Source organism: Solanum tuberosum, unplaced genomic scaffold, assembly GCF_000226075.1.
Source record: "Solanum tuberosum cultivar DM 1-3 516 R44 unplaced genomic scaffold, SolTub_3.0 scf00441, whole genome shotgun sequence".
In the NCBI taxonomy this organism is placed as follows: Eukaryota; Viridiplantae; Streptophyta; class Magnoliopsida; order Solanales; family Solanaceae; genus Solanum; species Solanum tuberosum.
Window position 1 is genome coordinate 407,345 of NW_006239381.1, and position 27,611 is coordinate 434,955.

The window sequence follows — 27,611 nt, forward strand, 5'->3', positions numbered from 1 at the left end:
TTTTATATTCAAATTCACATTAAATATAATTTGTTTCATCTTGTACTTTGACAAGCGTTGGCTGTTGCGATATAAGTATACTTAATCATAAACAAGAATGGAACAGTAATTGACTAGTTAATCCCCACCAGACAGCTAAGTACCGGTTTAGTTAAGGGTAGATATTGAAATTTTGTGTGAAGACGTGTTCAATTTTACTAGATGTATTATTTGATTTCTGTTAGAATTTTTGGAGACTATTCTAATTCTAATACTTAACTTATGTCTGATATTATATTCCCTTAAAGAGACCTTTAAATTATTTCACAAATTCAAAATATTCGTAAGGATCAAATTCAAATCATAAATATTAGTATAATTTATTTTCTATCAATTTAAAATTTGTTGCAAACATTAAAATACTAAAAGAATTTGTTCATTGCAACACTAAAGAAAGTGGGGAAGTGGTGTGGAGAGAGAGAGAGGGGGAGATCGGAGAAGTAAGCATAGATAGGTGGAATTTAGGGGGGCCAAGGGAGGATCTTTGGTCTCAAGTTATCATCATTATTAACATTCCAAGATCCAATTAACAGCTTATTCCACAACCTTCTTTCCCTTTGCTACTCATTAACCCTTATCTTCCCCTTCAATCTGGGTATGTTGGGGCAAGATATTGCAGAAATTAAATACCCAAATTAACTTTTCAACAGCTGATCAACTTGATGATTAGCTCAACTGACAGAGCAGCTTCGATTGAAACATATGTCGAGAGATTTCGTTCAATCTTCAGCTAGCTTGTTTTCAGGTAAGCTTGTTTGCACCCACAATTTGACTCATATACTTCCCCTTTTTCTTCTTCCTTTATGAGAATTAAATAATTTCTCTCAACTGCCTTACATATTTTGTCAAGACTTTGTGGGCTTTTTGCTGATCAAGGTTCACAATTTGTGGATCTTGAGCTGATCAATGCTGAAACTTTTGCTTTTATGTCAATTGATAGTCAAGATCATAGAGGACTGCAAGTGCATCGTAACATACAATCTGTGTAGATATTTTAATGTTTTTCTTGTGATAAAGTTGCAATCTTTGGGTTGATATTGAAAAACACATACTGTTCAAATACATTGTAGCAGCAGTGATTGAGGTTGGAGTTTTAAGCTGAGACTAATCTCCACTCTCACAAAAACAAAAAAGAAGAAGATGCAAACCTTAAAACCTTCCAAACATTGTATGTGCAGTTTATATCTCAATAACTTTAGTAGGGGAGTTGGCCTCTATTTTATAGAGGGCCTGGCCTACCCATCACAAACTTATATGTGAAATGGATCTCAACTCACTTATATGTAATTTGGATTAAGGCTTATGTTTTCATTAAAACTTGGACCATGCCTTATCCTTTCAACCTATAGTCAATGTAAAATTGAATTCTGACAATCTAATCAATTTTTTTGTTATTAGCGATTAACAAGTTGTGTATGCTCAATGATAAACATGTTTCATTTGTTTGGATCTTTTGTTGGTGCTCAAGAAATCTGCTAGAGTGATTGATTGTGCATGTATGATATTGTCGGCAGTCAACTCTAATGGAGTTATAAACTTCAGAAAACTTGATTTTAGTCATTTTCTCTGCCTGTTAATACAAGTTGCACAGTTTCATTTATTTACAAAATATTCACCTTTACTGAGAGATATGTGTGGGTACATTCAAACACAAGTACATATTGTCTCTAGTATGCCCCACATATACTGACTATAGTTCTGAGTCTCCATTGGTTTGATTTTCTTTACTGCAGCATTACATTCAAGATAAAAAAGGAACAAAATGAGGTTCAAGAACAAATCCAGGAATCCAACCACTATACGTTGCTATCCAGGATGCAGATGCTCATTTTCAGTTCTCTTATGGAGCCTAGTCGGTTGCCTTCTTTTGCTTAATCTATATTGCTTTATTTTCGAAAAGAATGCACCGCATGGGGGTGCACACTTACGTATTAACCAGCACCAACACTTTCGTGAGCTTGAGGAGGTTGAGGAGGATAATATACAGATGCCACCACCAAGGAAGCGATCCGCACGTGCTGCCAAACGGAAGCCTAAGCGGCCAACCACCTTGATTGAAGAATTTCTTGATGAGTCTTCGCAGCTAAGGCATGTCTTTTTTCCTGGTCAAAGAACTGCAATAGACCCTCGTAGGAAATCAAATGATACCTATTACTATTACCCTGGGAGAATGTGGTTGGATACTGAGGGAAACCCCATACAAGCTCATGGGGGAGGTATTCTACATGATCAGAGGACAAAAATGTATTATTGGTATGGAGAGTATAAAGATGGGCCAACATATCATGCTCACAAAAATGGAGCAGCACGAGTAAGTCCTGGATTTCATACATTTTTATAAGTGAATAACCTGTATGCTATTGTTTTCTCTTTATTTAAATTGTTGTTCTGTGTCTTGTAACATAGGGAATTCTGTGCCCCTCCTCTCTTCTTTCAAAGTGTATATACATGTGAACTGGTATTGGAGCAGGGTGGGAGAAATGGAGGCACGTGTCCGGAATATTGTGTGATAAAAATGTGTCACGAAGGCTTAAAGGTAAGTTCTATAGAGTTGTGGTTAGACCTATATTGTTGTACGGGGCAAAGTTAAGAACACACACCTTTAGAAGATAAAGGCAGCAGAGATGAGGATGCTCGGATGGATATGTGGACATTCTAGGAGAGATAAGATTAGGAACGAAGTTATACAGGATAAGGTGGGAGTGGCTCCGTTGTGGACAAGATGACAAAAGCAAGACTAAGATGATTCGGGCATGTGAAGAGGAGATGCATGGATGCACCAGTAAGTGTGTCAGAGGTTGGCTATAACAGGTTTTAGGAGAGGTAGAGATAGGCCGAAAAAGAACTAGGGGGAGGTGATTAGACAGAACATGACACATCTTCAGCTTAGTGAGGACATAACCCTAGATATGAAGGTATGAAGGTCAAGGATTAGGATAGAAGGATAGCAGGTAGATAAGTGTTATAGTACTTTATGTGGAAGAGGAAGGGGGCTAGTCTCCTCTTCTCATGTTCTCCTTCTTTAGTAGTATTATTTAGTATTGTGTATCTTATTCTTCAATTTCTATTACCACCTATTTCTTCATTTGCTCTGTCTATCTTGCTATTTTTTTGTCGTTATTTTCCTTCCAATGCTGCTTTCATTACACTTCTTTTGAGCCATCAGAAACAACTTCTCTACCCCACAAAGGTAGGGATAAGATTTGTGTATATTCTACCCTCCCAAGACCCCACTCGTGAAAGTACAATGGATATGTTGTTGTTTGCTCATAGTGTACTCTTAATCAACACCTCCTTCCCTCTTTTGGATGAGTATCTCATTTACCAACCTGCAAGCCTCCTTTGGGTTCCGAGCTCTTTCTACCAATAGATAAATGATACCAAAATGTTCTCTTTGAATTCTGGAACTTCTCTCATCGCCTGGAATAATCTCATATTCCTTTCATTCCATGTAGTCCAAAAATTGCATGGTAGCCAAGTTTTCTAAGCTACTTTCCGCTGGTCCTCAGTTTTCTCAATCCTTACCCTTCAACTTCAGTTTCTAACATCATCTTCAAGGTACCCGATCAAAGTCCAATAAGGAGGACACTATCACCAAAGCTGTGAGGCTACTCTACATTGTAAAGTTAAATGATCAGCAACCTCCTGTTACTCCTTACACAGACTACACCAACTACCAATAATCGATTTCCTCTTTCTAACTTCTAAGTCTGTTTTGCAGTAAGAATTGTATCCACCATAACCATGTGAAGAAGGTCGCTTTCTTCCGTACATGTCCATATCCTCTTCCATCCTGTCTTATTGCCACCCTTGTTTGTGAAGACTTGGGTAATTGGATCTCACTGAAAATGTTCTGTAGAGGCCATGTTGAACACATTACATGACAATGCTCTTTTTTTTTCGCTGTAAATATCTTCCAGTATTCTGTATCGAAAAAAGAATACAAGAAAAAGATCTCAATGGAAATGTGTTGGTTCCTAGCCCCTTCCCTACCATTTTATCCTCCTCACCTTCTGCTATAGTGTAACTGAATTATTTTCATTGGGCAGTTCCTCCCATTCCCTACCCCACAGTGGCTTAACCAACCAATCAGAGGTCAATTACCAAATAAGCAATCTTAAGCATTTTTGTAAGACTCGACACTTGAGAAGCATTTGGAAATCATTTGAGCATGAGTGCCTCTTAAAGGGACATTTTGGTGTCAACCGTCTTAGATGAGTGACCTAATGGGGTGATCTTTCAGATATCAGGCTTGAGTCAAACATTGGCACTGTATCATATGCGTAGCGATAAATGAGATGTTCTTTATATTTATGTTTAGGTTATTTAGATGTTCCCTTTGTTCCTAGATTAATGATTACTTGTCCATTATCTAGATTGGTTTTGCTTTTTTGGCTAAGGGGTGAAATTTATTCTTCATCTGGTATTAATTTTAGCTTTAATTTTTCGGCTTTTCATCCCTATTCTGTTCGTTCTTTCAGGTTGATGTTATCGGTGTTGGTTGCTATTCATCCAAAGATTTGTGGACGTGGAAAAATGAAGGAATTGTTTTGGCAGCAGAAGAACGTAACGAGACACATGATTTGTACAAATTAAATGTACTGGAGAGGCCAAAAGTAATTTACAATGAGAAGACAGGTAAATATGTAATGTGGATGCATATTGATGATACAAACTACACGAAAGCTTCTACTGGTGTAGCCATTAGCGACCTCCCCACTGGTCCGTTTAATTATCTGTACAGTAAACGGCCACACGGATATGAAAGCAGGGACATGACACTCTTCAAAGATGATGATGGTGTAGCATACCTCGTCTACTCCTCAGAGGACAACAGTGAGCTTCATATTGGTCCACTTAACGAAGAGTACATGGACGTGACCCAATCCATGAGAAGGATTCTTGTTGGACAACACAGGGAAGCCCCTGCTTTGTTCAAGCATGAAGGAACCTATTACATGATCACATCAGGTTGCACTGGTTGGGCTCCGAACGAGGCTCTGGCTCATGCAGCTGAATCAATTATGGGGCCATGGGAGACCATTGGAAATCCTTGCATCGGTGGGAACAAAGTTTTTAGAGAAACAACTTTCTTTGCTCAGAGCACATTTGTGCTTCCTTTGCCTGAGCTACATGGTTCCTTTATTTTTATGGCAGATAGGTGGAATCCAGCTGACTTGAAGGATTCAAGGTATGTGTGGTTACCTTTAAGAGTGTCAGGGCCAGTAGACCAGCCTCTTCAGTACAATTTTGGCTTCCCCTTATGGTCCAGAGTGTCTGTTTATTGGCATAAAAGATGGAGACTTCCTTATAGATGGCAGGAAATAAATTGAGTAGAGGAATAGGAAATCATTTGTACAATATGTTTTTCAATTTTTCGGTTTTCTAATAATTTTTCCATAGTTTTGTAGTATTTTTTCCCCCCTCTTCACCATAAAGATTAACCAGTTCCATGCAGAATAACAATAGGTGTAAATTTTTTAGATCATAAACCCTAATAATGTAATTTTTGAGTTAGGATGACTGTTCTTGAGTGAAAACAAGCTCGCCTTTCTCCTCCATTTACACTTTTGATATGTTTGACTGCATTAGACAAGACAACTTTACAGCTGGAAATTAACTATATCTCATGTTTTGGTTTGAGGTATTAGCTAATCCGGGGTTTATTTTATCCCGCCATTTGCTTACTATTTCATGTAGAATGTGCGATAAAATAATCATGAAATTAGCTAAACATGAGATAAAGTTAATCCCATCCCACCTACCAAACGACCCGGAGTGACCAATCTCAACGACTCATTTTTCTTCGTTTCGTTATCCTTATGGTGAAACAGTTTAGAAGCCAAGTGATTGCCTTTTAACCAAAACAAAGCAATAAATGAAGAAATAGAACATAATCCTAATTAATTAGCAGATTTGTTTATCATTCTCCTTTGTATTGTCTCCAAGAAAATGGTTCCCTCTATATCGGAGAAGACAAAAAATATTCCTATGAATTTTAATTAATTGGATTTGTATCCATGAGTAGTTGTGCAGTCGCTCTCTGTTGAATTAATTACTTATTAAACATCTAGTTTTGGGTAATAAATCACTTTCAGATTGTGTAGCACTGCAATTACATAATAATAAATCATACATTAAACAAGAAGATAATATAAAGACTTTCCTTCATCAGATGCCTAATTAGACGCAATATTTTTCACACTTCTCTTTTTTAAAAATAAAAAATAAAAAATGTACATTAGATAATTAAATTCCTTTTCTTTAATACGGGTGAAAAACTGACAAGGATTTATCAACCTTTTTTTGGGCGGTCACCAACCTTTACGCAAATGTATAATTTTTTTAGCTATCATTTATATTCTGTTTTTATATTAAAAAAATTGGGTAAAATAGTCACTTGAAAAATTATCCTTTCCTATCGACATTAAACTCAAGTCTTATGTTTTCCCCTATATTGTTTGACGTTACAATCTTTTTTAGATAAAATATTAAATTATCATCTAACGTTCATAATAACTTACAAAATTCTTGACTGTGATCTAATGTTTTTTCGTAAAGATTTTTGATTTGCTCAAAAAAAAACTATACAATAATCGAAAATGTTAACTAAAAAGATCATTTACTTAATAATCGTCCCTAACGGAACCAACTTGTTGTATTTTGGTCATCACAATAAAGTCTTGGTCAATTTTCGATCACCATAATATATATTAAATACCAGGTCACCTTTATGCAATAAATAGAATCAAATAAAACCAAATGATAGACAAAACAGTAACAAATGAGGCCATGCTTTTGGTAAATCATATATAAAGAAAAGGTGAAGTTCTTACGTTATTTTATAAAAAAGAAAAAGGTGAAAAGGTGGAGGGGGGCAGGTCTTATCAAAAGAAGTTCCCACCACTTGCCACTATAACTATTACTGAATGAATGTTTGTTTGTAAGTTTGCTTTCTTTCTTTTAGTGGGCCAAAACCCAAAAGTAGTCATCCACTTCAGAAGCCATAAGTTCATTTTACTTATGTGGATGGAGGCCATCAAGTGGTCTTAAAAAGTATGGAGAAAAAAAATATATGAAAGAGACCTTTTCTATCTATCTATCTATACAGCGTGCAGGCCACTTATGTATAATTCTATTAATATAGTTATATTTATATTCTATTATATCACTAAAGACTAAACACCTTTTGGTAGATTCCCAAACTTAATGGCCGTCCTAAGATTATATGGTCCCAACCAAAGATAACGACCCCCTTTTTCCCCGCTATAATCACTCAAACTCCACCCTACTACTACTCTTCAAGTACCCCTATGATCATTTTCTTGTATTGTCTTCAATTATTTCTATTTTTTTTAATAACAATTATATTGCTTGTGGACATCTCGACTATTCTATCAAGTAGCCCCACCAGCACTATATACATTCTTCTCTCACTTTATTGACTAGTACGTTGCAATGACAGTCTTCTTTAATTCTTACTTTATTTAAAGCCATCAAACATCTATGCTTATATCATCATTTGGAACCTATTACCTACTCCATCAAGACACAAATTTAGACCAAACACTTGACAAATTACAAGTACTTTGAGAAGCTTTAATGTTTCAGGAAGATTATGTTTAAGTGATACATTGGCTATTTGTCCTGTTGTTCTCCTAGTTAACCATAAAGACAATAGAATCCAGATGGAGTACTTTTGTGCATTACTCTTAACACAATATTGGCATTTTGTCAATCATCCATGATATGACTAATGGATGTATTAGAAAGAAAGACATAATTTGTTTTGGATTATACTAACCAACTCCTCACAAAAGGGTTAATTAATTATCACTTAATAGTCCATATAATTAACTATTAGTGCAATTTAACCAAAATTCAAATCATATAAATGATTAGTGTAACTTGACTTGTTATGACAAGTTTATTTTATGGGTTATCAAATCATATTTTTGTTAAAAATAGTCACTTTGTATCATAGATAACTTAATTAACTTGATAGACTAAAAATTAGTGCACATAACTATTGAAAAAACAAATTTTCTTTTCTTGAATACCGAAATTAATCCAATGTTAACAAAAGGTTAATCATCATATCCGATAGAATTAGTATGTTACTACTAATTAAAAACTCAAAAATTCTATTCATCATTTAAAATTTAAACAAAAAAAAAAGAAGCCAAAGGTACCTTTCTTGATTCCATATCCACTCCAAACAAATCCACTAATTAAAGTGAGAGCAAATAGGGAGATCTCGATGGTGACTCACCACCCACACCACCAATTGGTCCTAATTTAATTTTAAGGCTTCCATGCACTGGCCCACACCACCGGCTGTTCCTTCCACGACAAGAATATTCCGGCGGAATCTCCGCCACACTGTCCCATCGACCACCCATCTTTATACCTTCTCAACAAAGCTCTAACATCATCACAAACTTCATCACTATATAAAAGCTGACTGAACCCTCCTGCATGCATACGATGTGACCATTTTGCCCCCGTTTCCCGCCTCTCCATTGACTCCGATGGTGGGCATGCTAGTAAATCAACAATCGAACGTCCTGCTTGTCTCTCTAGCATCAAACGTTCGTTACTTGTTTTCGAAAAACTCTCGTCTAATGATTCAAAATAAACCCTAAGCCATTTCAAACATTCTTGAAAACCTTTAACAAAATCGAAACCATCAACACCAACATCAAGATCAGCTTCTTCTTCAACAATTGTAACAATCCTAGGTTGTAACCTCCTAAACAATGATATCAAATAATCCCTTCGATTGCCAGCTGGCGTAACCGAATGTAACGCACCAATACAATTAATTGCTAGCGCTTCATCTTCTTTAATATCTAACGCACCAATATCCAACTCAGATAAATTTCCCGCATGGTGAATCACGTTGAATTTAAACGGTACGCCCATAAGCCTAGCGAATTTTTCCATTCTACTACCAATCTCCTTCATCACTTTTTGCACCGACGCTGCACCTCTGCTAGCGGCAACCACCGTGGTGAGGCGGAGATGCGGTGTTTCGTCGGTGCGGGTTGCTAGTGCTTCTAGTAAAGTAGGCCATTGAGTACAATAAGTGTTGCTAATATCAATTATATGCAACTTTGACTCACCTTCTAACGCTTCCATAATTGCACCATTGGATGCAACGTGACCAAAAGTCGTCCAAGGGCTAACTTCCTGAAATTTCAAAACTAATTTCCTCGTTGACTCGAACGAACATGTTTTATCCGAAGCGGATAACAACGTACGATAACATCGTTCGCCAGAATCCGTCATACGGCTAAATAATGCTTGAAGAAAATAAGAAGCCAATTTTTGTTCGGTATCTCCATATGGAGAACTCAGCTCATTCAACATCCACATGAGTTGTTGGACACGTGTACTGTTCTTATCGGCTATGGCACGAGAAGTTTCTAGAAGAATGTCCGTCGCCCATTTTCCAGAAAATGAGGAAGCGAATTCGAGATTTAAGTCACGTGCTGGGGAGAACTGATGATCATAGTGATGATGAGATTGAGATTGAGATTGATGTGTCGGGGTACTGCTTGTAGTTGTCGGTGTGGGAGTGTTGGAAATTTGTTGATATTGATTGTAATGAGGAGGAGGATAGTTGGTGTTGTGTTTAGAAGAAGAAGAAGAGAAATCATCTTCATCCATGAAAAAGTTGAAGCATTCTTCGTCTTGATTATTATTATGTGGATGATAATTATAAGTAGTATTTTGTTTGTTAGAAGATCTAGAGCTGCTTGAAGTTCTGCTGGAGTTAAAAGAGTATTGATCAGATTGTTGTTGTTGTTGTTGTTGTTGAAGGGTAACTAATCTAAACAAAGTATCCATTTAACAAAAGGGGGGGGTACGTATCTCTCTTGCCACATCAAAGTTAAAAAGAATAAATGTACAAGACTAGTAGTACCTTTAGTGATTTTGTTGGATGGGTTCAAAGCAAAAGGATCAACTCAAGTGGAGTTGTTGGAGGAAAGAGTGGGGAGGAATTAAAAGCTTGACGCCTATTTACATAAATAATTAAAGAAAGAGAGAACAAGTAGTGGGCATAGAATAAAAAGATACTAATAAGTACTTCCTCCCTCACTCCATCCTATATATGATGTACATTTTCTATTTTGCTCAATTAGTAAGAAAATTATTACTAATAGATTGATTAACTTTATTATTTTGACATTTGTTCATACTCCCTTCCTAATTACTTGTCTATTTTTGAATTGACACACATATTAAGAAAACAATTAATGACATAATAAGTTTATCATTTTACCTCTATTAATTATGAAGTGGATGAAAAGTTCTACATTTTTAAAAGTAACTAGTCATTTAATTGAGGGTATAATAGGTAAAAAAAAATTGTCCTTTCTTGATTTGTCAAAATGGACAAGTAATTAGACTTTTGAAAAAGAAAATTTTGAATCTTCAAAATTTGTTTAAACTTTCAAAGTCATATTAACTGTAGAGGTAAAATGAGAAAAATTAATCAATTATATCCTGATTTAGCAAGTGATCAAGTAATATGAGATAAATATTTTACAATATGGGACGGAAATAGTAAAAATTAAATTTCAATTTGCTTTTTTCTTTTTTATATATCGAGGCACTCGATTAAAATCATTGATAAGAATGGAATAATAAGAATGAAATAGGGATTTGGTCGTGCTATACTTTAATTTTTCTAATTATTCAAATGGAGTAAAAATAGTTCCTTTTTTTTGCCGTTAAGAGATGTGAGATATAGAAATTGTCTGACAAAAGATATAGATAGTGGTATGAATAATAATAGAAAAAAGTAGTCTATAAAAGTGGATGGAGACCAAGAAATTAGTTGCTTTTGATTATATTTGATAGTAGACATAGAAAAGAGGGAGTATAAGTGAGTGGGAGCATGCAGGCGTGACAAATTAAATAAAATGAGTTTTGAGGGGAAAGAGAAAAAAAGGAAGAAAAGCTGCCGGCGTGCATCATCGTGATGATTCAACAATTCATTATCATCATTCATTATTCATTATCAAACCCACCACTACCCAAAACATTATTATTTCACATTCTTTTGCCTCCTAATCCATCTTCAAAGCCTGCCAAAAGAACAGCCACCAATAAAATAAAGGGTAAATAAAGATGAAAATTCGATACCCTCTCTCCTTTTTTTTACCTTTCTTATACTTGAACAAAAACCTATACAATATGCTACATCATTAGCATATCACTTCAACTTTGAATACGATATATAGTCTGTCCGTTCATTTTTACATGCCACATTTTGCTTTTTGAAAATCAAATTATGTGAATTTTGATCAGTATTGAGAAAGATTGTAACTTATAGGAGTAATATTTTTCGTATAGTCAAATTGTGTAACAGTTAACAGAAGGTGTACTAACATTGGACAATTAACATAAATCCAGGGCATGCACCTTCACTTTTCTCCCAACCCCATAACATATACATCATCACCACTAGATATAGTTACTTACTAGGCCATGCATTTTCCTAGATAATACTTCTGCCGCGCCTTCTTGTGACAATATAATGGAACTTGCGTATCCATGGCTACTAGTATTTTCTTGACAGTCTACCTTTTTCAATCCGTTGGATGAGTATATTTAAACAAAATTAGTCGAGTATATATATTTGATCCCACAAATTAATTGAATTTGTTTCAAAAAGTCAATATCTGTCTTCTTTTATAAAATAAACTAAAATATTGTTACAGTCAATACCTGCATTATCATTTTTAGTCTATTTCAAAAAGAATGACTCATTTCTTTTTTTGGCAATATCTTTAATTTCAACTTTCCGTGAGGCCATAAGATAAAAAGACATTTTGGTACATTTGACATAACTTTATTTTATAACCACAAGATTTAAAAGTCTTCTTTATTTTCTTAAATTATGTGTCAAAGTTAAACTAGATTTTTTTTTTAAAACAGAGAGGTAATACTTGAAGTGTTTGATAAAAGAGTGTGCAAGAACTATAAAGACTTCCCAGTGAACGTAGAAAAAATACTTATTTTTAGTGAAAAAATATTTATTCTCGAACCAAACATGCCCTTGGTGAAAAAGGAAGGGATATTGAAGAGGAGGCATTAAGCTCGTAAACTCAGCTAACATGAGTAGTGCTTTTTCAAAAGAGAACTAGGGGCTGACGCCCGTTCAAAGGACATACTCAGTTTAATTATCAAAAGCAAGCTCTAAAAATAATATAAACAATAGTTGAATTAAATTGCATCAAGAATTTTAGTAGACTGAACTTTCACCTTATTAGTCGTACGTGTTATATAATTGCATTGGTATCTAAAAATTACTCAAAATCGTCAATTCGTATTCTTGGCTCTATCCTACGAACAATCATTGGATAAATTTTCATATACTTTGTACTCTTCTCTTACCAGAGAATGGTCAATTGGTTTGCTATACGTACATTTATAGGGAAAAAAAAGAACAATTTGTATTGGCATTCATGATTCTAGTCCATTTATATGATCAATTTGGGCAAGGGCAAAGTGGTCATTATACACAACCAGGTCTTGTTCCAACACCAATTTTCTAAGATATAATATTCTCTTGGGAAACTCTCCCAAGAATTATTCTTCTTCAACGTTGGAAAATTATAAAAGTTAAGTTGTTCCTAATATATATATATATATATATATATAATATAGTAGTACTCAATTTTTTAAATCTTATTTCTTTCTGTAAGAATATGTCAAACAGACATATTGGTTTTACGCGTCGACGCTTAATATATTAATTAATACAATTATATTATATAAAATAAAGTTAAAAGAACATCATCAGCAACATAATCCCCACATGATTTTTTTAATGAAACTGGATATGATATGACAATGTTTTGTGTATAAATTAGATTGACGTTGGATTAGTTTAAAAGGTGACTACGAAAGATTATTAAACAACTCTTTAATTCCACTTTGGAGGATAATCACAATTTAGTTCCTTCGTTTATTTTTTATTTCCTGTTTGGTTTAATAATAAACACATATATTTAACTTGTTTGCGTGTTTTATGGGTCAACTTTTCAACAGTACATAGACTCAGTTTCTGTTTCTCTAACAAATTATATACCATGCTATGTAGAGTAATACTTAATTAATCCTTTTTGAGTTTTTGTAATGTATATTTCAAGATGTCATAAAAAGTACTAAGTGAAAGTGTGATTAACAAGCTGCGCCTCTAGAAAAATGAAAAAAATGAAAAGAAAATGTTACTTTTATGAAGAAAAAAATTCAATATCTCTAACATACACATAAAAAAAAAAAAAATCATTCCTAGGTGAGGGGGTAATTTATAATGTAGTGAATATAACCAACCCCACCAGTGGTTGACCAAACAGACTTATTTTGTTTTCATGTAATCAAAATGATGAGTCGAAACATTCTTGTCAAGTCTTGCAGTTTACATTAAATTATGAATACCGCTCAGCATGGCAAGTGTAAACGGTATAGTAGAGTCGGATGTATATATATGAAAAAGGAGTGAGCCTAAACATACATACCCATCTATTTGAACACATTCCCAAAAAGGTAATTAACTCCCCCCTCTCTCTTTTTCTATATATAGTATTCACTTTTGACATATTTCTTCAAATGTACAAACATTTTAATCATTCTGACTCGGACATCCTAATCTTGATGAAAACTAATGATGCCTTAAATACCAGGTTTTAACCAAACACAGAATTCAAACTCTTTAACATATGTATTGTACTTTTTACCTTGAATAAGACCCTGAGGTAAATTGTATAAAAGAATCTTGGTTTTAAGATCTTTTTTACTTTTCAATATTATTATATATATAGGAGAGATGGGAAGGAAATTACAAGATAGGAATCAAACTCACACCAACAAAGTTGAAAGTTCAAGTTCAAGTAATCAACCAACTAAACTAAACTACTAAAATCCTCTTTTGCAGAGTTGTTCTTTTCTTCCCTCACTTTTTTCTGACTAAAAAAATATTTTCAAGGGTGATAGATATAATGTTGAAATGGAGACTTACCTTTTATAATGAAGTAGTCAAAGAGGAGAATGGAGTCATGAGTAGGAGCCCAAGGGACAAGGGGATCAGCTTTTGTTCTGTTTAAGTTGGAGTCCCACCACTGACTCCCATTAAGAAATACTCAGTAGTCAGCTGCAGATTCCTAAAAGAAGAACCCACCCCTCATTATTAAGTCCCTCTCTAAGCTATTGCTGTTGCAGACCATGTGAATATGTGATGCTACTTCTCCTCCACCTTATTTTCCTTTTCTACTGTCAATAGGCTTATGGCTTTGTTACATGATGAAAGGAACAACTCACCCCACCCATGCTTTGTACCCCAGGAAGACATTGAAACACCTATTAGTAGAGTCATATTCACAAGATTTTCATGCACAAATGTGTAACAAAATTGCTCAAACCTGAAACATCATGCCTTTCAACCAACCACAAACAACGTGACACTCTATATCACTTTCTAAATGTGAGGTTTATGGAGCGACAACTAAATGTAACTCATTCCAATAAAAGTAATTCCTGTAACAAAAGAACATAAATAAAACGCGAAAAAAGATGGAAGATTTCATCTTAAAAGAGAGGTTGTTATATATATAAAGCTTTCATGAAAACACGTCAACAATTCAACTCCTTCAATATTCACGGAGCACTACCACTTAAAGGAAGAATATTTTCCTTCCTGCGTTTGAACCTCACCATTAAAATCCCTTCCAAATCCGCGGTTTGAACTTTGAACTACCAACCGAAGTTCAATTGCCACTCTAACAAACCTAACTTGTCATAATCCTAGCAAGCATGTCGAGTATTCCATCAATCATAGTTCCCATTGACAAGGAAAATCAGTTGGAGACTAGCATGCAAGTGAACATCAAAACCTCAATCTCATACCACCATTCTGAACAAGGGGAGAAGCAGTAAAAACCTATATAAATGCTAATAATAGTACAATTAATTGTAAAAAAATGTCACCAAATGTCTAAAACAAGTGTAATAGATTGTTTCCAACTCTGCATTTCCTTTTCTCTTTTTCTTTTTTTTGTTTCTCCCATCTTTTCCATATGTTCCCTTATTCGGCCTGGCAGAGAAAATAGTCTTTGACAGTATCATAATACTTAAATGACTAAAGTAAATTCCACCAAATTAAAAATCATTTGGGAGAAACTCTAGCCCTAGAATCATCAAATATTCATAGTACAAACAGATTTACTAAAACCTGATGATGTAACAACATACCTACAGTTCAGAATATCAGGATTGAATATGTTACAGATGATAGCAGTTCCTCTCGTCGATTAAATAACAGTAAAACTCAACCCAAAGCATCTCTTCATGTGCTTTTATCAAGTATCACACTGAATCATCCTGACAATCTTTAACAAGAAAGCTCGCATTGAGAGTGTAGATCCTAACCATTTGGTTTCCGTCTTACACTTGTCTGCTGAATGTGATTCAATGTCACAGTAATAACAGATAATTACAATTTTACCATGCTGAAAAATCTTTAAGTTCTGCTGTTGATGTGCCTGTTTTTCTCTTCTTTGCTGCATAAATAGGTGGCAGACTGCTATCAGAAGAAGTTTTGGAATCGGCCTGTGCAGCCCTTGCTTTCAAATACTTCCCAATACCACTGCCAACAGCTTGAATATCTGAGGTTCCAGTTCCAGGGTTGCTGTACCATGATCCAACCTTCTCCTGGAACACAGGAAGGAAGAGAAAAGAGATGGACACAGAGTATTAATAGATCCAACAAAACAAGCAAAATGGATGTCATTAAAAGGCTAAAGAAAAAGAATAATACTAACATTGTCTTCATCTTCAGTTTTGTTGTCATCATTTGTTTTCTCCTCTTCTTCATCAAGCTCTGCATAGGGGTTTACATAAACTTCTACACTTATTATCTTGATTTCTTCCTGCACAGACAGTAAAAGCAAAAGGTTCAAAACATATCTAGATTAAGAAATGAAAATACTGTATGTGCAGCGAAAAAGCAGCAAGATTTTCAAGTCTGGGCTCTGTCCAAAGGACAGAAATGAAGATAAATGGAGGATTGAATGAAAATAGCCAGACAAATGAACAAATAAATGATATCTGGAAGAACATAAAGTCTTCTTTGGAAAATGAAAGTATTATATGTGATGGTATAAAACAACCCAACAGCTCACAATTGGCAGAAATAGCACAACTACAATCCTTTTTACAGCTCTTTACATATATATCAAATCCTGATATGATCCTATCACTCCGCTTTCTGCTGAAACCTGAAAATCAAGTCAAACTTTAGGAATGGAAGATCTTTCCCCCTATTTCCCTTTAGACAAGTAATTCATTTATAAAAAAAATGCTAGCATACCATTTTGATAACCACAGATAGAAAAAGCATAAGCATGATGGCAAGAATGGAGGAAGATAAATTAACACACAAGTGCAGTACAGGTCTACATTGAGAAGATCTTCAAATCATCCTTATCCAAAAGCTTAACAGGTTAAAAAAGATTCTTGACTTGTTTGGTCTTTGATTATGAGCTGTTTCTAGTAATTTAAATGAAAAATTAAAAATTACCCCAAAAGCTGAGCAGGTCAACTGATATTCTTGACATGATCATATTGGATAGGCTCTTGAGATATATCAGTATTCGGCATATCAATGTGTAATCACGTAATACTGGTTCAACAATGGGAACTAACCACATAAGCTTTCAGTTACATAAATGGAGTAGCTACTTCGGCTACAGTGCTGGTATAACTAGTCTCTTATAGTAGTATTTCTCCCTAAGTTGGTTAAACACACAAACAAAGCATATTCATTGATTCACCAAGGCATGATTCAAGATCTAAGTTGAAGAATGAGAGTTAATATAGAGTTACTCTTCCTACTAACCAGAGGTCGGTCATCGTCATCAACAGGGACTTTCTCCATGGTGGAAAGTGTTGGCAAGCCTCCAACAACCATACCAAAGACCGTATGTTTGAAATTTAAGTGAGTGGCAGACTTGTACAGGATGAAGAACTGTGAGCCATTTGAGTGAGGACCGGAGTTAGCCATGCTAACAACACCTCTACCAGAATGCAGCAACTTAGAGTGCACTTCATCCTTGAAGGGCTTACCCCAGATCGACTCACCTCCTTTCCCTGTGCCAGTTGGGTCACCGCCTTGAATCATGAAATTCCTGCACAAGTGGACAAATAAGTTCCTTGACATTCAATATTTCCTATTGATAAACAAAGATTTTACAACTATTTTCAAGTGAAAAAGGTATCAATTACCGGATGTTTCTGTGAAAAGCTACTCCATTATAATATCCTTGTTCACAAAGAGTAATGAAGTTCTCACATGCCCTTGGAGTTATGTCACAATGAAGCTCAATGTTCAAATCACCATGTGTTGTATGCAGCTGGACATAACCTTTCTTCTTGGGATTTTTCTCAACTTTAACATATTCGTATTCGTTCTTTGTTACCGGATCATAGGAGGTGGAAGTGAAGGATCGAGAAGCAGCACCAGTGGTAAAACGACTCTTAACCTGAAAGAGTTGAACAGCTTTATAAATCACATTGAATAAAACAACAGATTTCTATCATGGTTCTATGTGTTATTTTCTTGTTGAGTGTCTCTATTTTATTTTTTGGACAAGTAAAAATTGTTGCACCTCAACATTATAGAAGTTAAGACTAACCAACCAGCAAGAAAATCTTAACAAAAACTATGCGAAGAGAATACCAAATAGAATGCAAAATTCCAAATGCAAGTCAAAGTCAATTGTTTCAAACAATTAAAAAGGGCACAACTGATAACTAGCTAGGTGTATAAAACATTTTGTTTGTGTCCCATAACAAAGTTATATGTTTCTTAATTAACGTGTGAAGAAGGAATATTACACCAGCAGAAAATTCTTATAACAATACATCTGTACTAAGTTTACACTTGTGGGAAATAGTTGCAAATTGGATTATCCAGATGAAGAAACCATATTGACAAGCCACAAGGAGGTCAAAAAAACAACTATGCCTAATCCCAAGCAAGTTAGGGTCAGCTGCATGAATCCTTACTGACCATGCTTCTCCATTTAAACTCATCTAGGCTTGTATAATACAATACAGTAATAATAATAATAATAATAATAATAATAATAATAATAATAATAATAATAATAATAATAATAATAATAATAATAATAATAATAATAATAATAATAATAATAATAATAATAATAATAATAATAATAATAATAATAATAATAATAATAATAATAATAATAATAATAATAATAATAATAATAATAATAATAATAATAATAATAATAATAATAATAATAATAATAATAATAATAATAATAATAATAATAATAATAATAATAATAATAACCCTTCGGGGTGGCCCAATGGTTTGAGCTTGGGACTTCCATGTTGGAGGTCTCAAGTTCGAAACCCCTTGCCAACGAAAGCAAGGGGTTTGCCTTCTGGGTCGAGCTCGTCGCACCAGGCTTGCCTAGTGCGGGTTACCTCTCCTATGTGGTTTGCGAGCTATTGCATAGGAGCGGGACTTTTACCCTGTGCGCACTCAAAGGGTAGCGGCTGCGGGTTTCCCTTGTCATAAAAAATAATAATAATAATAGCAATTACTAGAGGTTCTCAATACTTTCATCTGGCATACAAATCTCATATAGCACCAGCAAACTCCTAGAAAAACTAAGACCTAAAGTAAATACGACGTGGCTAAAACATGCTTCCAATTAATAGGTATTTGCCTATATAGATCTTTTCTTCCATTGTGCCCTATTTTCAATACGAGGTGAAGTGACAAAATTATGATCTATAATTAGTTATAAAAAGAAATTCTAGAAATAGACCAGAAAGTAACATGGGCAAATTCTAAAAAGCACACCAGACATACTGGAAATCTAGCATGAACATAAAGGTTCCCAATTGAAAAGGTAAAATGCATGCAAGTTTAATATTTACTCTTTGTGAATTGATCCAAAGAAAGCAACGAGATGGTTGCTTTCTAAAAACTAACCAGCTTAGCATTTACTGGAGTCCTTTCACCCGCCATGTGCAAAGCTATCCGCGCAGCTGTTTTATCAGTTGAACCAGCCTTTGCAGCAGCAGCACTTCTTCCATGAACTGATGCAGATGCAGCATCCACAATACTGAAAGTCTGCTTTGCTGTTCCTTCACCATTTTCTTTTGTTTTTGCGTCATCTTTGATACGTGATCTTGCAGCTAAAATAGCCTCAAGAGCAGCAGCTCTTTCATTCTGTGCCTTGTTCCCACCTCCACCATGCAGTGCAATCTCTTTCGCTTTCTCACTTCCAAGTTCCTTGAGCATTTGCTTGATGTCCCCAGTAATATTTATGTTGTATGTTGGGTCAGATTGCATTTTCTGTATTTCTGATGAAGTACCAAGCACTTATTAGAAGAAGTGGAGCCATAATTGCAGCAAAACCTGTATGATCAAGAGAATCACTCACCTTCATCGTCAACCTTTAAACTTTTCTTAACATGATCAAAATCTAGAAGCACCTTGGTGTCCAGTGCATTAGGATTCTGCAGTTAGATGTTCAAATATATCATATAAACAACATTCTCATCAAGCATATATAACAGTTAAGGGGAAGGATAGTAGTTTAGAAGCTTACTTGAATTGTTATAAGGTCTTCTCTAGAGAATGCTTCATCAGTGAGAAGCTCCTTCCAGTTCTTTGTTTTGATATTCAGTTCTTTAACTGCCTAAGCAAGAAAGCCGGGATCAAACTCTCCATACAAGGAATAGACGATGCTCTTTTCTTTAAAGGATATATATGAATAGTGGTCAGGAGACAAATATCCATACCTCATAACAGAAAACATTTCCCGTAGTTCTTACAGCAACTATATGTGTGAACTCTGTAAAAACCTTGTTCAAGACAGGACAATGATACTCTCCTGAAACAATAAAACACCATTTTTCAACCCATTCCTGGAAAATGACAACAACTACTAATATGAATGCCCTCCCTAGAGCTAGTAGAATTTCTAGGTATAGCTATCCCTAATTACCAAAGGCTAAAGACCCAAGATTTCATCCTTAAACTGTGATGGAAGTTTGAATGGACGACTGTGAATGAAATAGGCATAAGTGTTTATCGATCATCCCACATTCAATCTCAGAAGACAAATACAATGTTTGTACAACTATAAGTATTACTTCTTTTTTTCTTTTTAAGTAAATAATTCATGTGCAATTGGACTTCCAATCAAATTCCAAAGCTAATTACAGATTGGATATCTTCAAAACAAGATATTACCTTCAGAATTCTTGTGGAAAATAAGAGGAATTAAGTCTTCTTGCTTCATAGGTGCCCCAGTCACTGGATTCCTCCCATATTTCCTGATGTATGGAACTATACGCCTGCAAAAAGAAAAAGAAAACTATAATAATGGATACTCCAGATGAAAATTCATCAAGAAAAAGAAACTCTAAATGCAAGAAATCCAAGAAATACTGACATTATTTCAAAGACATTGCCATCTTTTGTGCATACTGGGTCCTCGAACGGTGTAAACGTAAGACTGCATATAAAATTACACGCCAAATTTAACAAAACATAAACTTCAAAAAAGACGATAATAATGGAAACAATCAATATATCAGAGAAAGGAACTTACGCGCAGCAATAGAAGGGAAGCCGTTTAAAAGGGGTTTTAAGTTCTTTGGATTTAGCGCCACCCCATTCAGTTGCCCATTCTGTCTTGGTTATGAACATTCGATCTTTACTGTGTTGTTTCTTCCCCATGATGTAATTGTCACTTCTTTCTTGAAAAAACTATAATCTCTCTCAATTAGGGTTTTAGAAGAACACTTATCTTTTCCAAGAAACAAGAAATCTTGTTGACTGTGTTCTTGAAATTGCTTCTTTTGGCGATACCGTTTTACAGTATCAGATAAATATCTGCTCCGTAAGACGGTGGCCGCTTTGAACCTTCTTCTCCGGTGTGTTTCCCTTTTTTCTAAATCTGGACCTAACTTGAACCCGAATATATGATACACGTCATGAAATTGGCCCGACCCGTATTTATAGAGGTAATTTTACATTTAACCTCGTTATTGTTAAATTTTTATTTTGATCGCTGTGATAGTTTCCTAAACAAATTTAAACCTTAGTTTAATAAAAATGGGCATTTTTATTGTTTTATATAGAAAAAACATATTATGTGAACTGGAGCTCAGATTTAATTTTTAAAACTATATTATTTTTAGATATAAAGTATAAGTACAAATTTAACAAAACATATGAAAAGTTAAATTTTTCAAAATTAGTTGTTTGTTAAATTTATCAAAACTCATAATTAGAATTAATAAAAGTGCTCATTTCAATTAATTAGTGATTAAATTATAAATATACTCAACTACCAATTTTTATAACGAAAGTTTGAATTTATATATATAAAAGTGAATTTTGAATCTTTATTGTTGAGTAAATGAATGAAAATATTATAGAAAAAATTTAAATTATGATTAATTATTATTTGAATCACTTGAATATATTATTTTATATATTTATTTTACTATCTAATAAAGGGGAATAGCATGCAGCAGACCGTCAACACGTCTACTTGTGCTTGTGCCGCATGCTTATTCCCCTTGGCTGCCTCTTCTTCATTTAACTACTATATGCTCTTTATTAGAAAAAATAAAGTTTTTTAAAAAATAACTACTACATGTTGTCTCTTCTTTATCCAATGAAAAAATGGAAAAAAAACTGTTATATGCTGCCTCTTCTTCATCCAATGAAAAAAAAGTGGAATCCATTTAAAATTTCAATTGTAAACTTACTTAAAGATCCTTCATAAGCTGGAGTCATGAAAATATTTTATGGGTTTCATTTATATTTTATATTTATCATGTCTTTTCAATTATTTATTTTTAATTTTATTATAGTTATTTTTTGAAATTTTATCGGTGAAATACCACAAATAAACATTACGAATTTCAGATAATAATGATTGGGACCTTGCAAAGCACGGCTTCCCCTTTATAGTATATATATAAGTGAATTTTGAATCTTTATTATTGAGTAAAGGAATGAAAATATAGTAGAAAAAAGATTTAAAATTATGGCTAATTATTATTTGAATCACTTGAATATTTGGAGCTTAAAATCAAAACTGAATCATAATTATGTTTTAAACTTATTCTAAACTAGATTTATTTATGAAATATCTTAAAAGTCGAAAGGGAAAGAAAAAAGGAACAATTATATCATATTATTCGTCTCAATTTATAAGTTATAATTTGATTCAATATGAAGTTTTAAAAAAAACTTGTAATTTTTTTTATTTTTTTTTTAAAGTCAATCCAAACGGGCTCTAAGTTCAGCCCAATGAATTAGAGGCTTGAGGCCCAGTACTACTTCGTCGTAACTCAAAAGTCTCAAACTGTTTGGGCCAACACTGTCGCCGCCGGAAACCCAGGAAAAACTACTCAGCAATCAGCGACGATGGGTGGTGACCGGAGAAGAAGCACGAGTAGCAGCAGCAGTGAAGAGGATGGAGATGCTGATTGGAGAGCCGCCATAGATTCAGTTGCTGCTACAACTACATTCGGCAAAACTACCGCCAAAGTTCATTCATCAGCCACTGCTACTAACGGAGAATCTATCACCCATCCATTCCAAGAAGATGAAATAGATACTATCCAACCCCGGAAGCTCAAACATTATCAAATAAAGGTATTTTCTCATTTGCTTACCTGAGTATACACCTTGCAACTCTTGTTAACTAAGTGTTCCAATGATGTTATTTTAATACTCTAGAAATCCCTTCATTTTGATAGATTTGATTCTAGGGAGTCTTTTATCTCTATTCTCATAGCCTAATTATAGTTTGTCTTATCATGCTAGCACTAATAACATGACAATTGGAACTGATAAGATTGTAGTAATTTTCCCTAAAGGCCTTGAACAACATTATGGTCTATCATGTTTTTGCTATTGCGGTCATTGCTTGATGAATAAATTTCATGAATGGACACTAACAGGGCCTGAAGACTTTAGAAGACATTTTAGACAAGACTTTAGACATAGTGAGAGACATTGATGATGCTTCACAGGAAGATACACCCTCAATGAATGGAGGTGGAGTCCGGTTGTTTAGGCGTGCTCCACCTGGGATTGTGTTTGATCACACAGGTAAAAGAAAAGAAAATATCAAGCAAGTAATTTGATGATTGTTATGTCTGCTAAAATTTGTTTGTTGTTTGCTTAACATTCTTAAATCCCAACTTTTACTACATTGACCAACCTTGTTTAATAGAAGCGTAAGCTTGATACTGTGTTAACTTGCTTTCACTTATGGGATAAAAGTTTATTAGATGCATAATGGAAAAGCCATGCTACAGTGTTCCCATACTTATTTATTCTTAATAAATAAAAATGTCTTTAGCCATGCTGGCGGGAAGAGCCAGGCCAATTTCTAAATTCTAACAGCAACTTGCATTCCTTCATCCTAAATTTCCAGGCTATCGTTTAGATTTCGAATTTTTGTTTCACCTACTCTTTCATCGCTTTAGTAGAGATGTTAACACTTAGCAGAAACTAACAAAAGGAATAATCTGCTGAATGACTACCCTTAAATTTTGAGGAGTCAAGTGACCAAACTACAGAAATTTTGGGGGTGGGGGGTTTGTTTAGTGCGTTTCACTTTACTTACTAGACTAATATGATTGGAATTAATTTGTTCTGATGGTCACTACTTAGATGGAGAAAGTCAAGGATGTGATTGAAAGGAATGATGAAAATTCATATAGAACTTGTGGAGTAAGCACACAAAAATTTTAGGCATACAGTGATTCATCGCCCAATGACTTACAGGAGGGAGAACTAGGTGAATGAGGTGGGTTTTAACTACTTTGCCTCCTTCGCCGCCTGAACACATTGCTATCTGAGCAACTATAGCTGCATATTGTTGAGAGGGTGCACACTGTAGATGTCAGTAGTAAGACTAGAGCCTAAAACTAAAACATTTGTGTCCCTGCTTTGTTGCTAGATGAACTCCAAAAACCCAGAAAGAAACCAAGAATTCGTCCTGGGAAGGAATTTGAGGAGAACTCAAAAGAGGTTTGTCTTTTCTACTTCTCGTTTTGATTCAGAGTTGGTGAAATCTTTTATTTTGAACTCTCTTTCCACCTCCGCTGTTTTGTTATTTCACCTTCTCACATGGCCCATGATGGTTGCCACAGTTCAAAAACCAAATCAAGTCCATTGCTGTTGATGGGATGGATATTTTAGCTGCATCTAAAAATGCTTGCCAGAAATCATTGGCTAGACTAGAATCAAGAGAAGCAGCAGCTAAAGCAGCTGCCAAAAGAGAGGAAGAAAGAGTTGCAGCATTAAAAAAAATTAGGGGGGAGAGATGGCTCCCTGCTGTGGCCAGAAATATGCAGTCAAGGCTTCAACGACGTTAACACCTGTAGATGGACTACGCTTCCATTATTCAGCACTCATTTTTCATTTCTTTTACTCTTTAAAGTTTCTATGGCTCATTTGAGCCTGTATTTTATGTTAGGCCACCTGAGCTGTTGTCCTTGTCAGTTCCAGAAAAAGACATTGACACTGTTACTGTATTGCCAAAAAAAGGAAGAAGAAGTTCCGTCTGATTAAATTCTTTTGACATTTCTATATTAAGTTTAAAATTTTGGTTATTAATACGGCCACTGGTAATTGGTGTCAAGGCAAAGCATTTCTGCATTCATTTGTAACTGAGGATCGCCCGGTGTTATTAGTGAAGGCGCTAGTGATTCTTTGGTCTATGTTTTTTTTTTTTTTGAAAGAAGTAGCTGTGCAGACCTGACAAGCCCTCAATGTATTAGTAGATACAAACAAGAAGCTTAAATACTTGTAAACTTGTACAACCTCAACTAAACAACTCTTCTTCTATTGTTATCATCACCATTACAGTGACAAATGAGAAGCAGCCAAAAAATCTCAGAAAACTTGAACATAAGGAATTGAACCGTCTAATAATCGGTTAATACAAAGCCACCTAGGAATAATCTCCACATGCTGATCCTTCAATGAGTAATCATCAACACTCATGGTGTAAATACCCTCTAAATCTCCCTTTATTCTTCTCAGCAGAAACTGCACCATGGGATGCTGCAATTCAAGGACAAAGAAAGCCCTCAAAATAGGCTGCGGCATCACAGCAATTCTCTTAATTATTCTTCTTATCGTTGCCATTACTCTATATTTTACTATCCTTAAGCCAAAAAGTCCAAAAGTCACAACTCAGTCTGTCACATTAGAGACAGTAAGATTAGAGCCATTTCCAGCATTTCACCTCAACATAACAATTGGCCTAATCCTCACTATCCATAACAGGAATTATGGTAGCTTCAAGTATGACAGTAGCAGAGCTTATGTGACTTATCGCGGAGATCCAGCAGCAGAAGCACCAATTGAAGCAGACACCATTCCAGCAAGAGCAAATCATGATTTGAACACAACTGTGCTAGTTGATTCAGATGGTTTCTCTAAGAATCCTAATTTCTTAGGAGATCTATTCTCTGGTTGCTTGAATTTTACTTCGTCAACCGCTTTACATGGGAAGGTCACTGTATGGAAGGTCTTGAAGCTCAAAGCCAGAACAGTTAGCACCTGTGACATCTCAGTTTTCACCAAATTCCAGAATGCAACTTCTGTATGCAAATCCAAAATTAAGTTCTGATTTTTGTTTATTCATTTTCCTGCTATCATTTTATCTATTTGTTCTCGTTGACTGGTTAGATGAAGAAACCATATCAATAAACTAGCAAGAGCCCATGTTTGATTTGAAAACCAAACCTCAATTATGGTTCTTGTTTCTAGAAACTAAACATCGTTATTAGCTTCACTTGAACAAGATTAGGGGTAAGGGGATACTCCCAAAGTTAAGTCTGTTCAGGGTTTCTAGAAGCAAGTTTAGAAGACAATATTTCAAATTAGCACATGAATGCAATGCTTCTTTCTGTGATATGATCATAAGCGTTGTATAATAGCAGTGCTAACCTTCAGTTTACAAACTAAATCTATATACATCATTTTCCACTTATACACAGGGGAAACTAAATCTCTCTGAATCTCGCTTGAACATAAGGTCCTGAACAGTTAAGCTTTCAGGTATCCATTTTTGTCCAAGTATGAGATCACTACATCAGCAAAGTCATCAGGAGAATCACATAGCCCTTGGTTCTGACGCAACACTATCTGCACAACAAAGACCAGATATAATTAGAGCTTGGAGAAAAAGCCATAATGCAATTGAGCCCACATCCAAAGAAAGTTGAGTCTCAATGGCATAAACAGAACGATTGAAATTACTTATCTTCAGTTTCAAAATGTAGTACAAGCCCCTAAAGTTAGGGAAATGCTGATTATCTGAATACTGACAATTACTGAATATATGAGCTACCACTCTATCCTCAAATCGATCAGCATGTCAAATTAGTTTAAGCAAGAAGAGAAACTTGTCTTACCTCTGATTTCAACGGTGGCTCATAAGGATCATCAATACCAGTAAAACCTGCAAATTGGCAAAATCCCACATTATAATCACCTTCACGAGCTAAGTTCATCCAAGTGACACAAAAACAAAATCAGCAGAGGAGAGGGGGATCTCCTGCCTACAGCAGCAGGGACACAAAAGTTCAAGGACCAGGTAGCTTTAATAGCTAAGAGAGAATCAAACTCAATTCTCTTTCTTTCTCAAAATTAATCTAATTCATTAGTGCAAGAGTGTATTCAAGTATACAACTACATAATATACTTCCTAGTCACAAAAGGAAGAGATGCCGAGATAACAGATAGAACCTTTTATCTTTCCTGCTCGAGCTAGCTTATACAATCCCTTAGGATCCCTTGCCTCACATACATGTAGAGGAACATCCATGAACACCTAAAAATTAGCCAACTCAAACAGCTGTTTAGATATGCCAAACAATCAAGGTGTCACTTGAGAAGCTAATCCATTGAGTACCAATGATTGTACAAACCTCAATGAAATCCCCTTCAGGTAGTGAAGCACGGCAAGCATCTCGCTCCTCTCTGTAGGGAGATATCAAACTGGCAATGCAAATAACTCCAGCATCCACAAAAAGCTTAGCCACTTCCCCTGTAAAATAACCATTTGCAATTATTAGATCCCAGAAGGAACAATATGATGGCTTTGAAATGTGGAGAAGGTAGCAACCAACCGATCCGCCTTATATTTTCTGCCCGATCTTCAGCTGCAAAACTAAGGTCACGATTTAGACCATGGCGAACATTATCACCATCAAGAATATAAGTGAGTTTTCCTCTAGCATGTAAACCGCGACCTAGAGCACATGCCACAGTGCTCTTCCCTGAAAATATGTTTTATATATAAAAATTAAAAACAGGAAGTGCCAATGCAAACAGCTCATGCCTCATAGACTGAAGACAGAAACCAGGCAATATGAGCAATAAGGATAAAAGTATTGCTTGATCCCTCCTCCTTTTTTTTTTTTTTTTTTGGGGGGGGGGAGGGGGGGGGGGGGGTGGTTTGATG

The 27,611-nt window shown here is 35.0% G+C and overlaps 6 protein-coding genes across 6 annotated transcripts in view; 3 read left to right on the forward strand and 3 right to left on the reverse strand.

Moving 5' to 3' along the window:
• Positions 1–408: 408 nt before the first annotated feature.
• LOC102593325 (uncharacterized) lies at positions 409–5,600 on the forward strand. The gene is made up of 3 exons (XM_006363765.2): positions 409–784; positions 1,773–2,350; positions 4,521–5,600. Exons 2-3 carry the CDS (start codon positions 1,802–1,804, stop codon positions 5,370–5,372), a joined length of 1,401 nt encoding a protein of 466 aa, XP_006363827.1. The 5' UTR covers positions 409–784; positions 1,773–1,801; the 3' UTR covers positions 5,373–5,600.
• A 2,515-nt stretch (positions 5,601–8,115) lies between these two features.
• Positions 8,116–10,121, reverse strand: LOC102593647 (protein SHORT-ROOT). The gene has a single exon (XM_006363766.2). The coding sequence runs from the start codon at positions 9,889–9,891 to the stop codon at positions 8,344–8,346; it is 1,548 nt and encodes a 515-aa protein (XP_006363828.1). The 5' UTR covers positions 9,892–10,121; the 3' UTR covers positions 8,116–8,343.
• Positions 10,122–15,179: 5,058 nt separating this feature from the next.
• Positions 15,180–21,080, reverse strand: LOC102593973 (peptidyl-prolyl cis-trans isomerase CYP65). Its single transcript, XM_006363767.2, has 11 exons — positions 20,715–21,080; positions 20,556–20,618; positions 20,354–20,457; positions 19,900–19,991; positions 19,707–19,796; positions 19,539–19,614; positions 19,085–19,458; positions 17,335–17,591; positions 16,949–17,237; positions 15,873–15,980; positions 15,180–15,762 (listed from the first exon to the last, which is right to left on the reverse strand). The coding sequence occupies exons 1-11, from the start codon at positions 20,840–20,842 to the stop codon at positions 15,553–15,555; spliced, it is 1,791 nt and encodes a 596-aa protein (XP_006363829.1). The 5' UTR covers positions 20,843–21,080; the 3' UTR covers positions 15,180–15,552.
• Positions 21,081–22,446: 1,366 nt separating this feature from the next.
• On the forward strand, positions 22,447–24,744 carry LOC102594301 (uncharacterized). The gene is made up of 4 exons (XM_006363768.2): positions 22,447–22,777; positions 23,086–23,236; positions 24,093–24,163; positions 24,286–24,744. The coding sequence occupies exons 1-4, from the start codon at positions 22,547–22,549 to the stop codon at positions 24,508–24,510; spliced, it is 678 nt and encodes a 225-aa protein (XP_006363830.1). The 5' UTR covers positions 22,447–22,546; the 3' UTR covers positions 24,511–24,744.
• A 449-nt stretch (positions 24,745–25,193) lies between these two features.
• LOC102596623 (uncharacterized) lies at positions 25,194–25,772 on the forward strand. Its single transcript, XM_006363775.2, has one exon. It carries the CDS (start codon positions 25,194–25,196, stop codon positions 25,770–25,772), a length of 579 nt encoding a protein of 192 aa, XP_006363837.1.
• Positions 25,773–26,025: 253 nt separating this feature from the next.
• The window catches only part of LOC102594640 (adenylyl-sulfate kinase 3), a 4,821-nt gene continuing 3,235 nt past the window's right edge, over positions 26,026–27,611 (reverse strand). The window contains exons 3-7 of the mRNA XM_006363769.2: positions 27,277–27,426; positions 27,076–27,194; positions 26,894–26,978; positions 26,560–26,606; positions 26,026–26,290 (exon numbers count right to left, since the gene is read on the reverse strand). Of these exons, the coding sequence (XP_006363831.1) occupies positions 26,192–26,290; positions 26,560–26,606; positions 26,894–26,978; positions 27,076–27,194; positions 27,277–27,426 (500 nt within the window). The 3' untranslated portion in view covers positions 26,026–26,191. The remainder of the gene's footprint in view (positions 26,291–26,559; positions 26,607–26,893; positions 26,979–27,075; positions 27,195–27,276; positions 27,427–27,611) is intronic.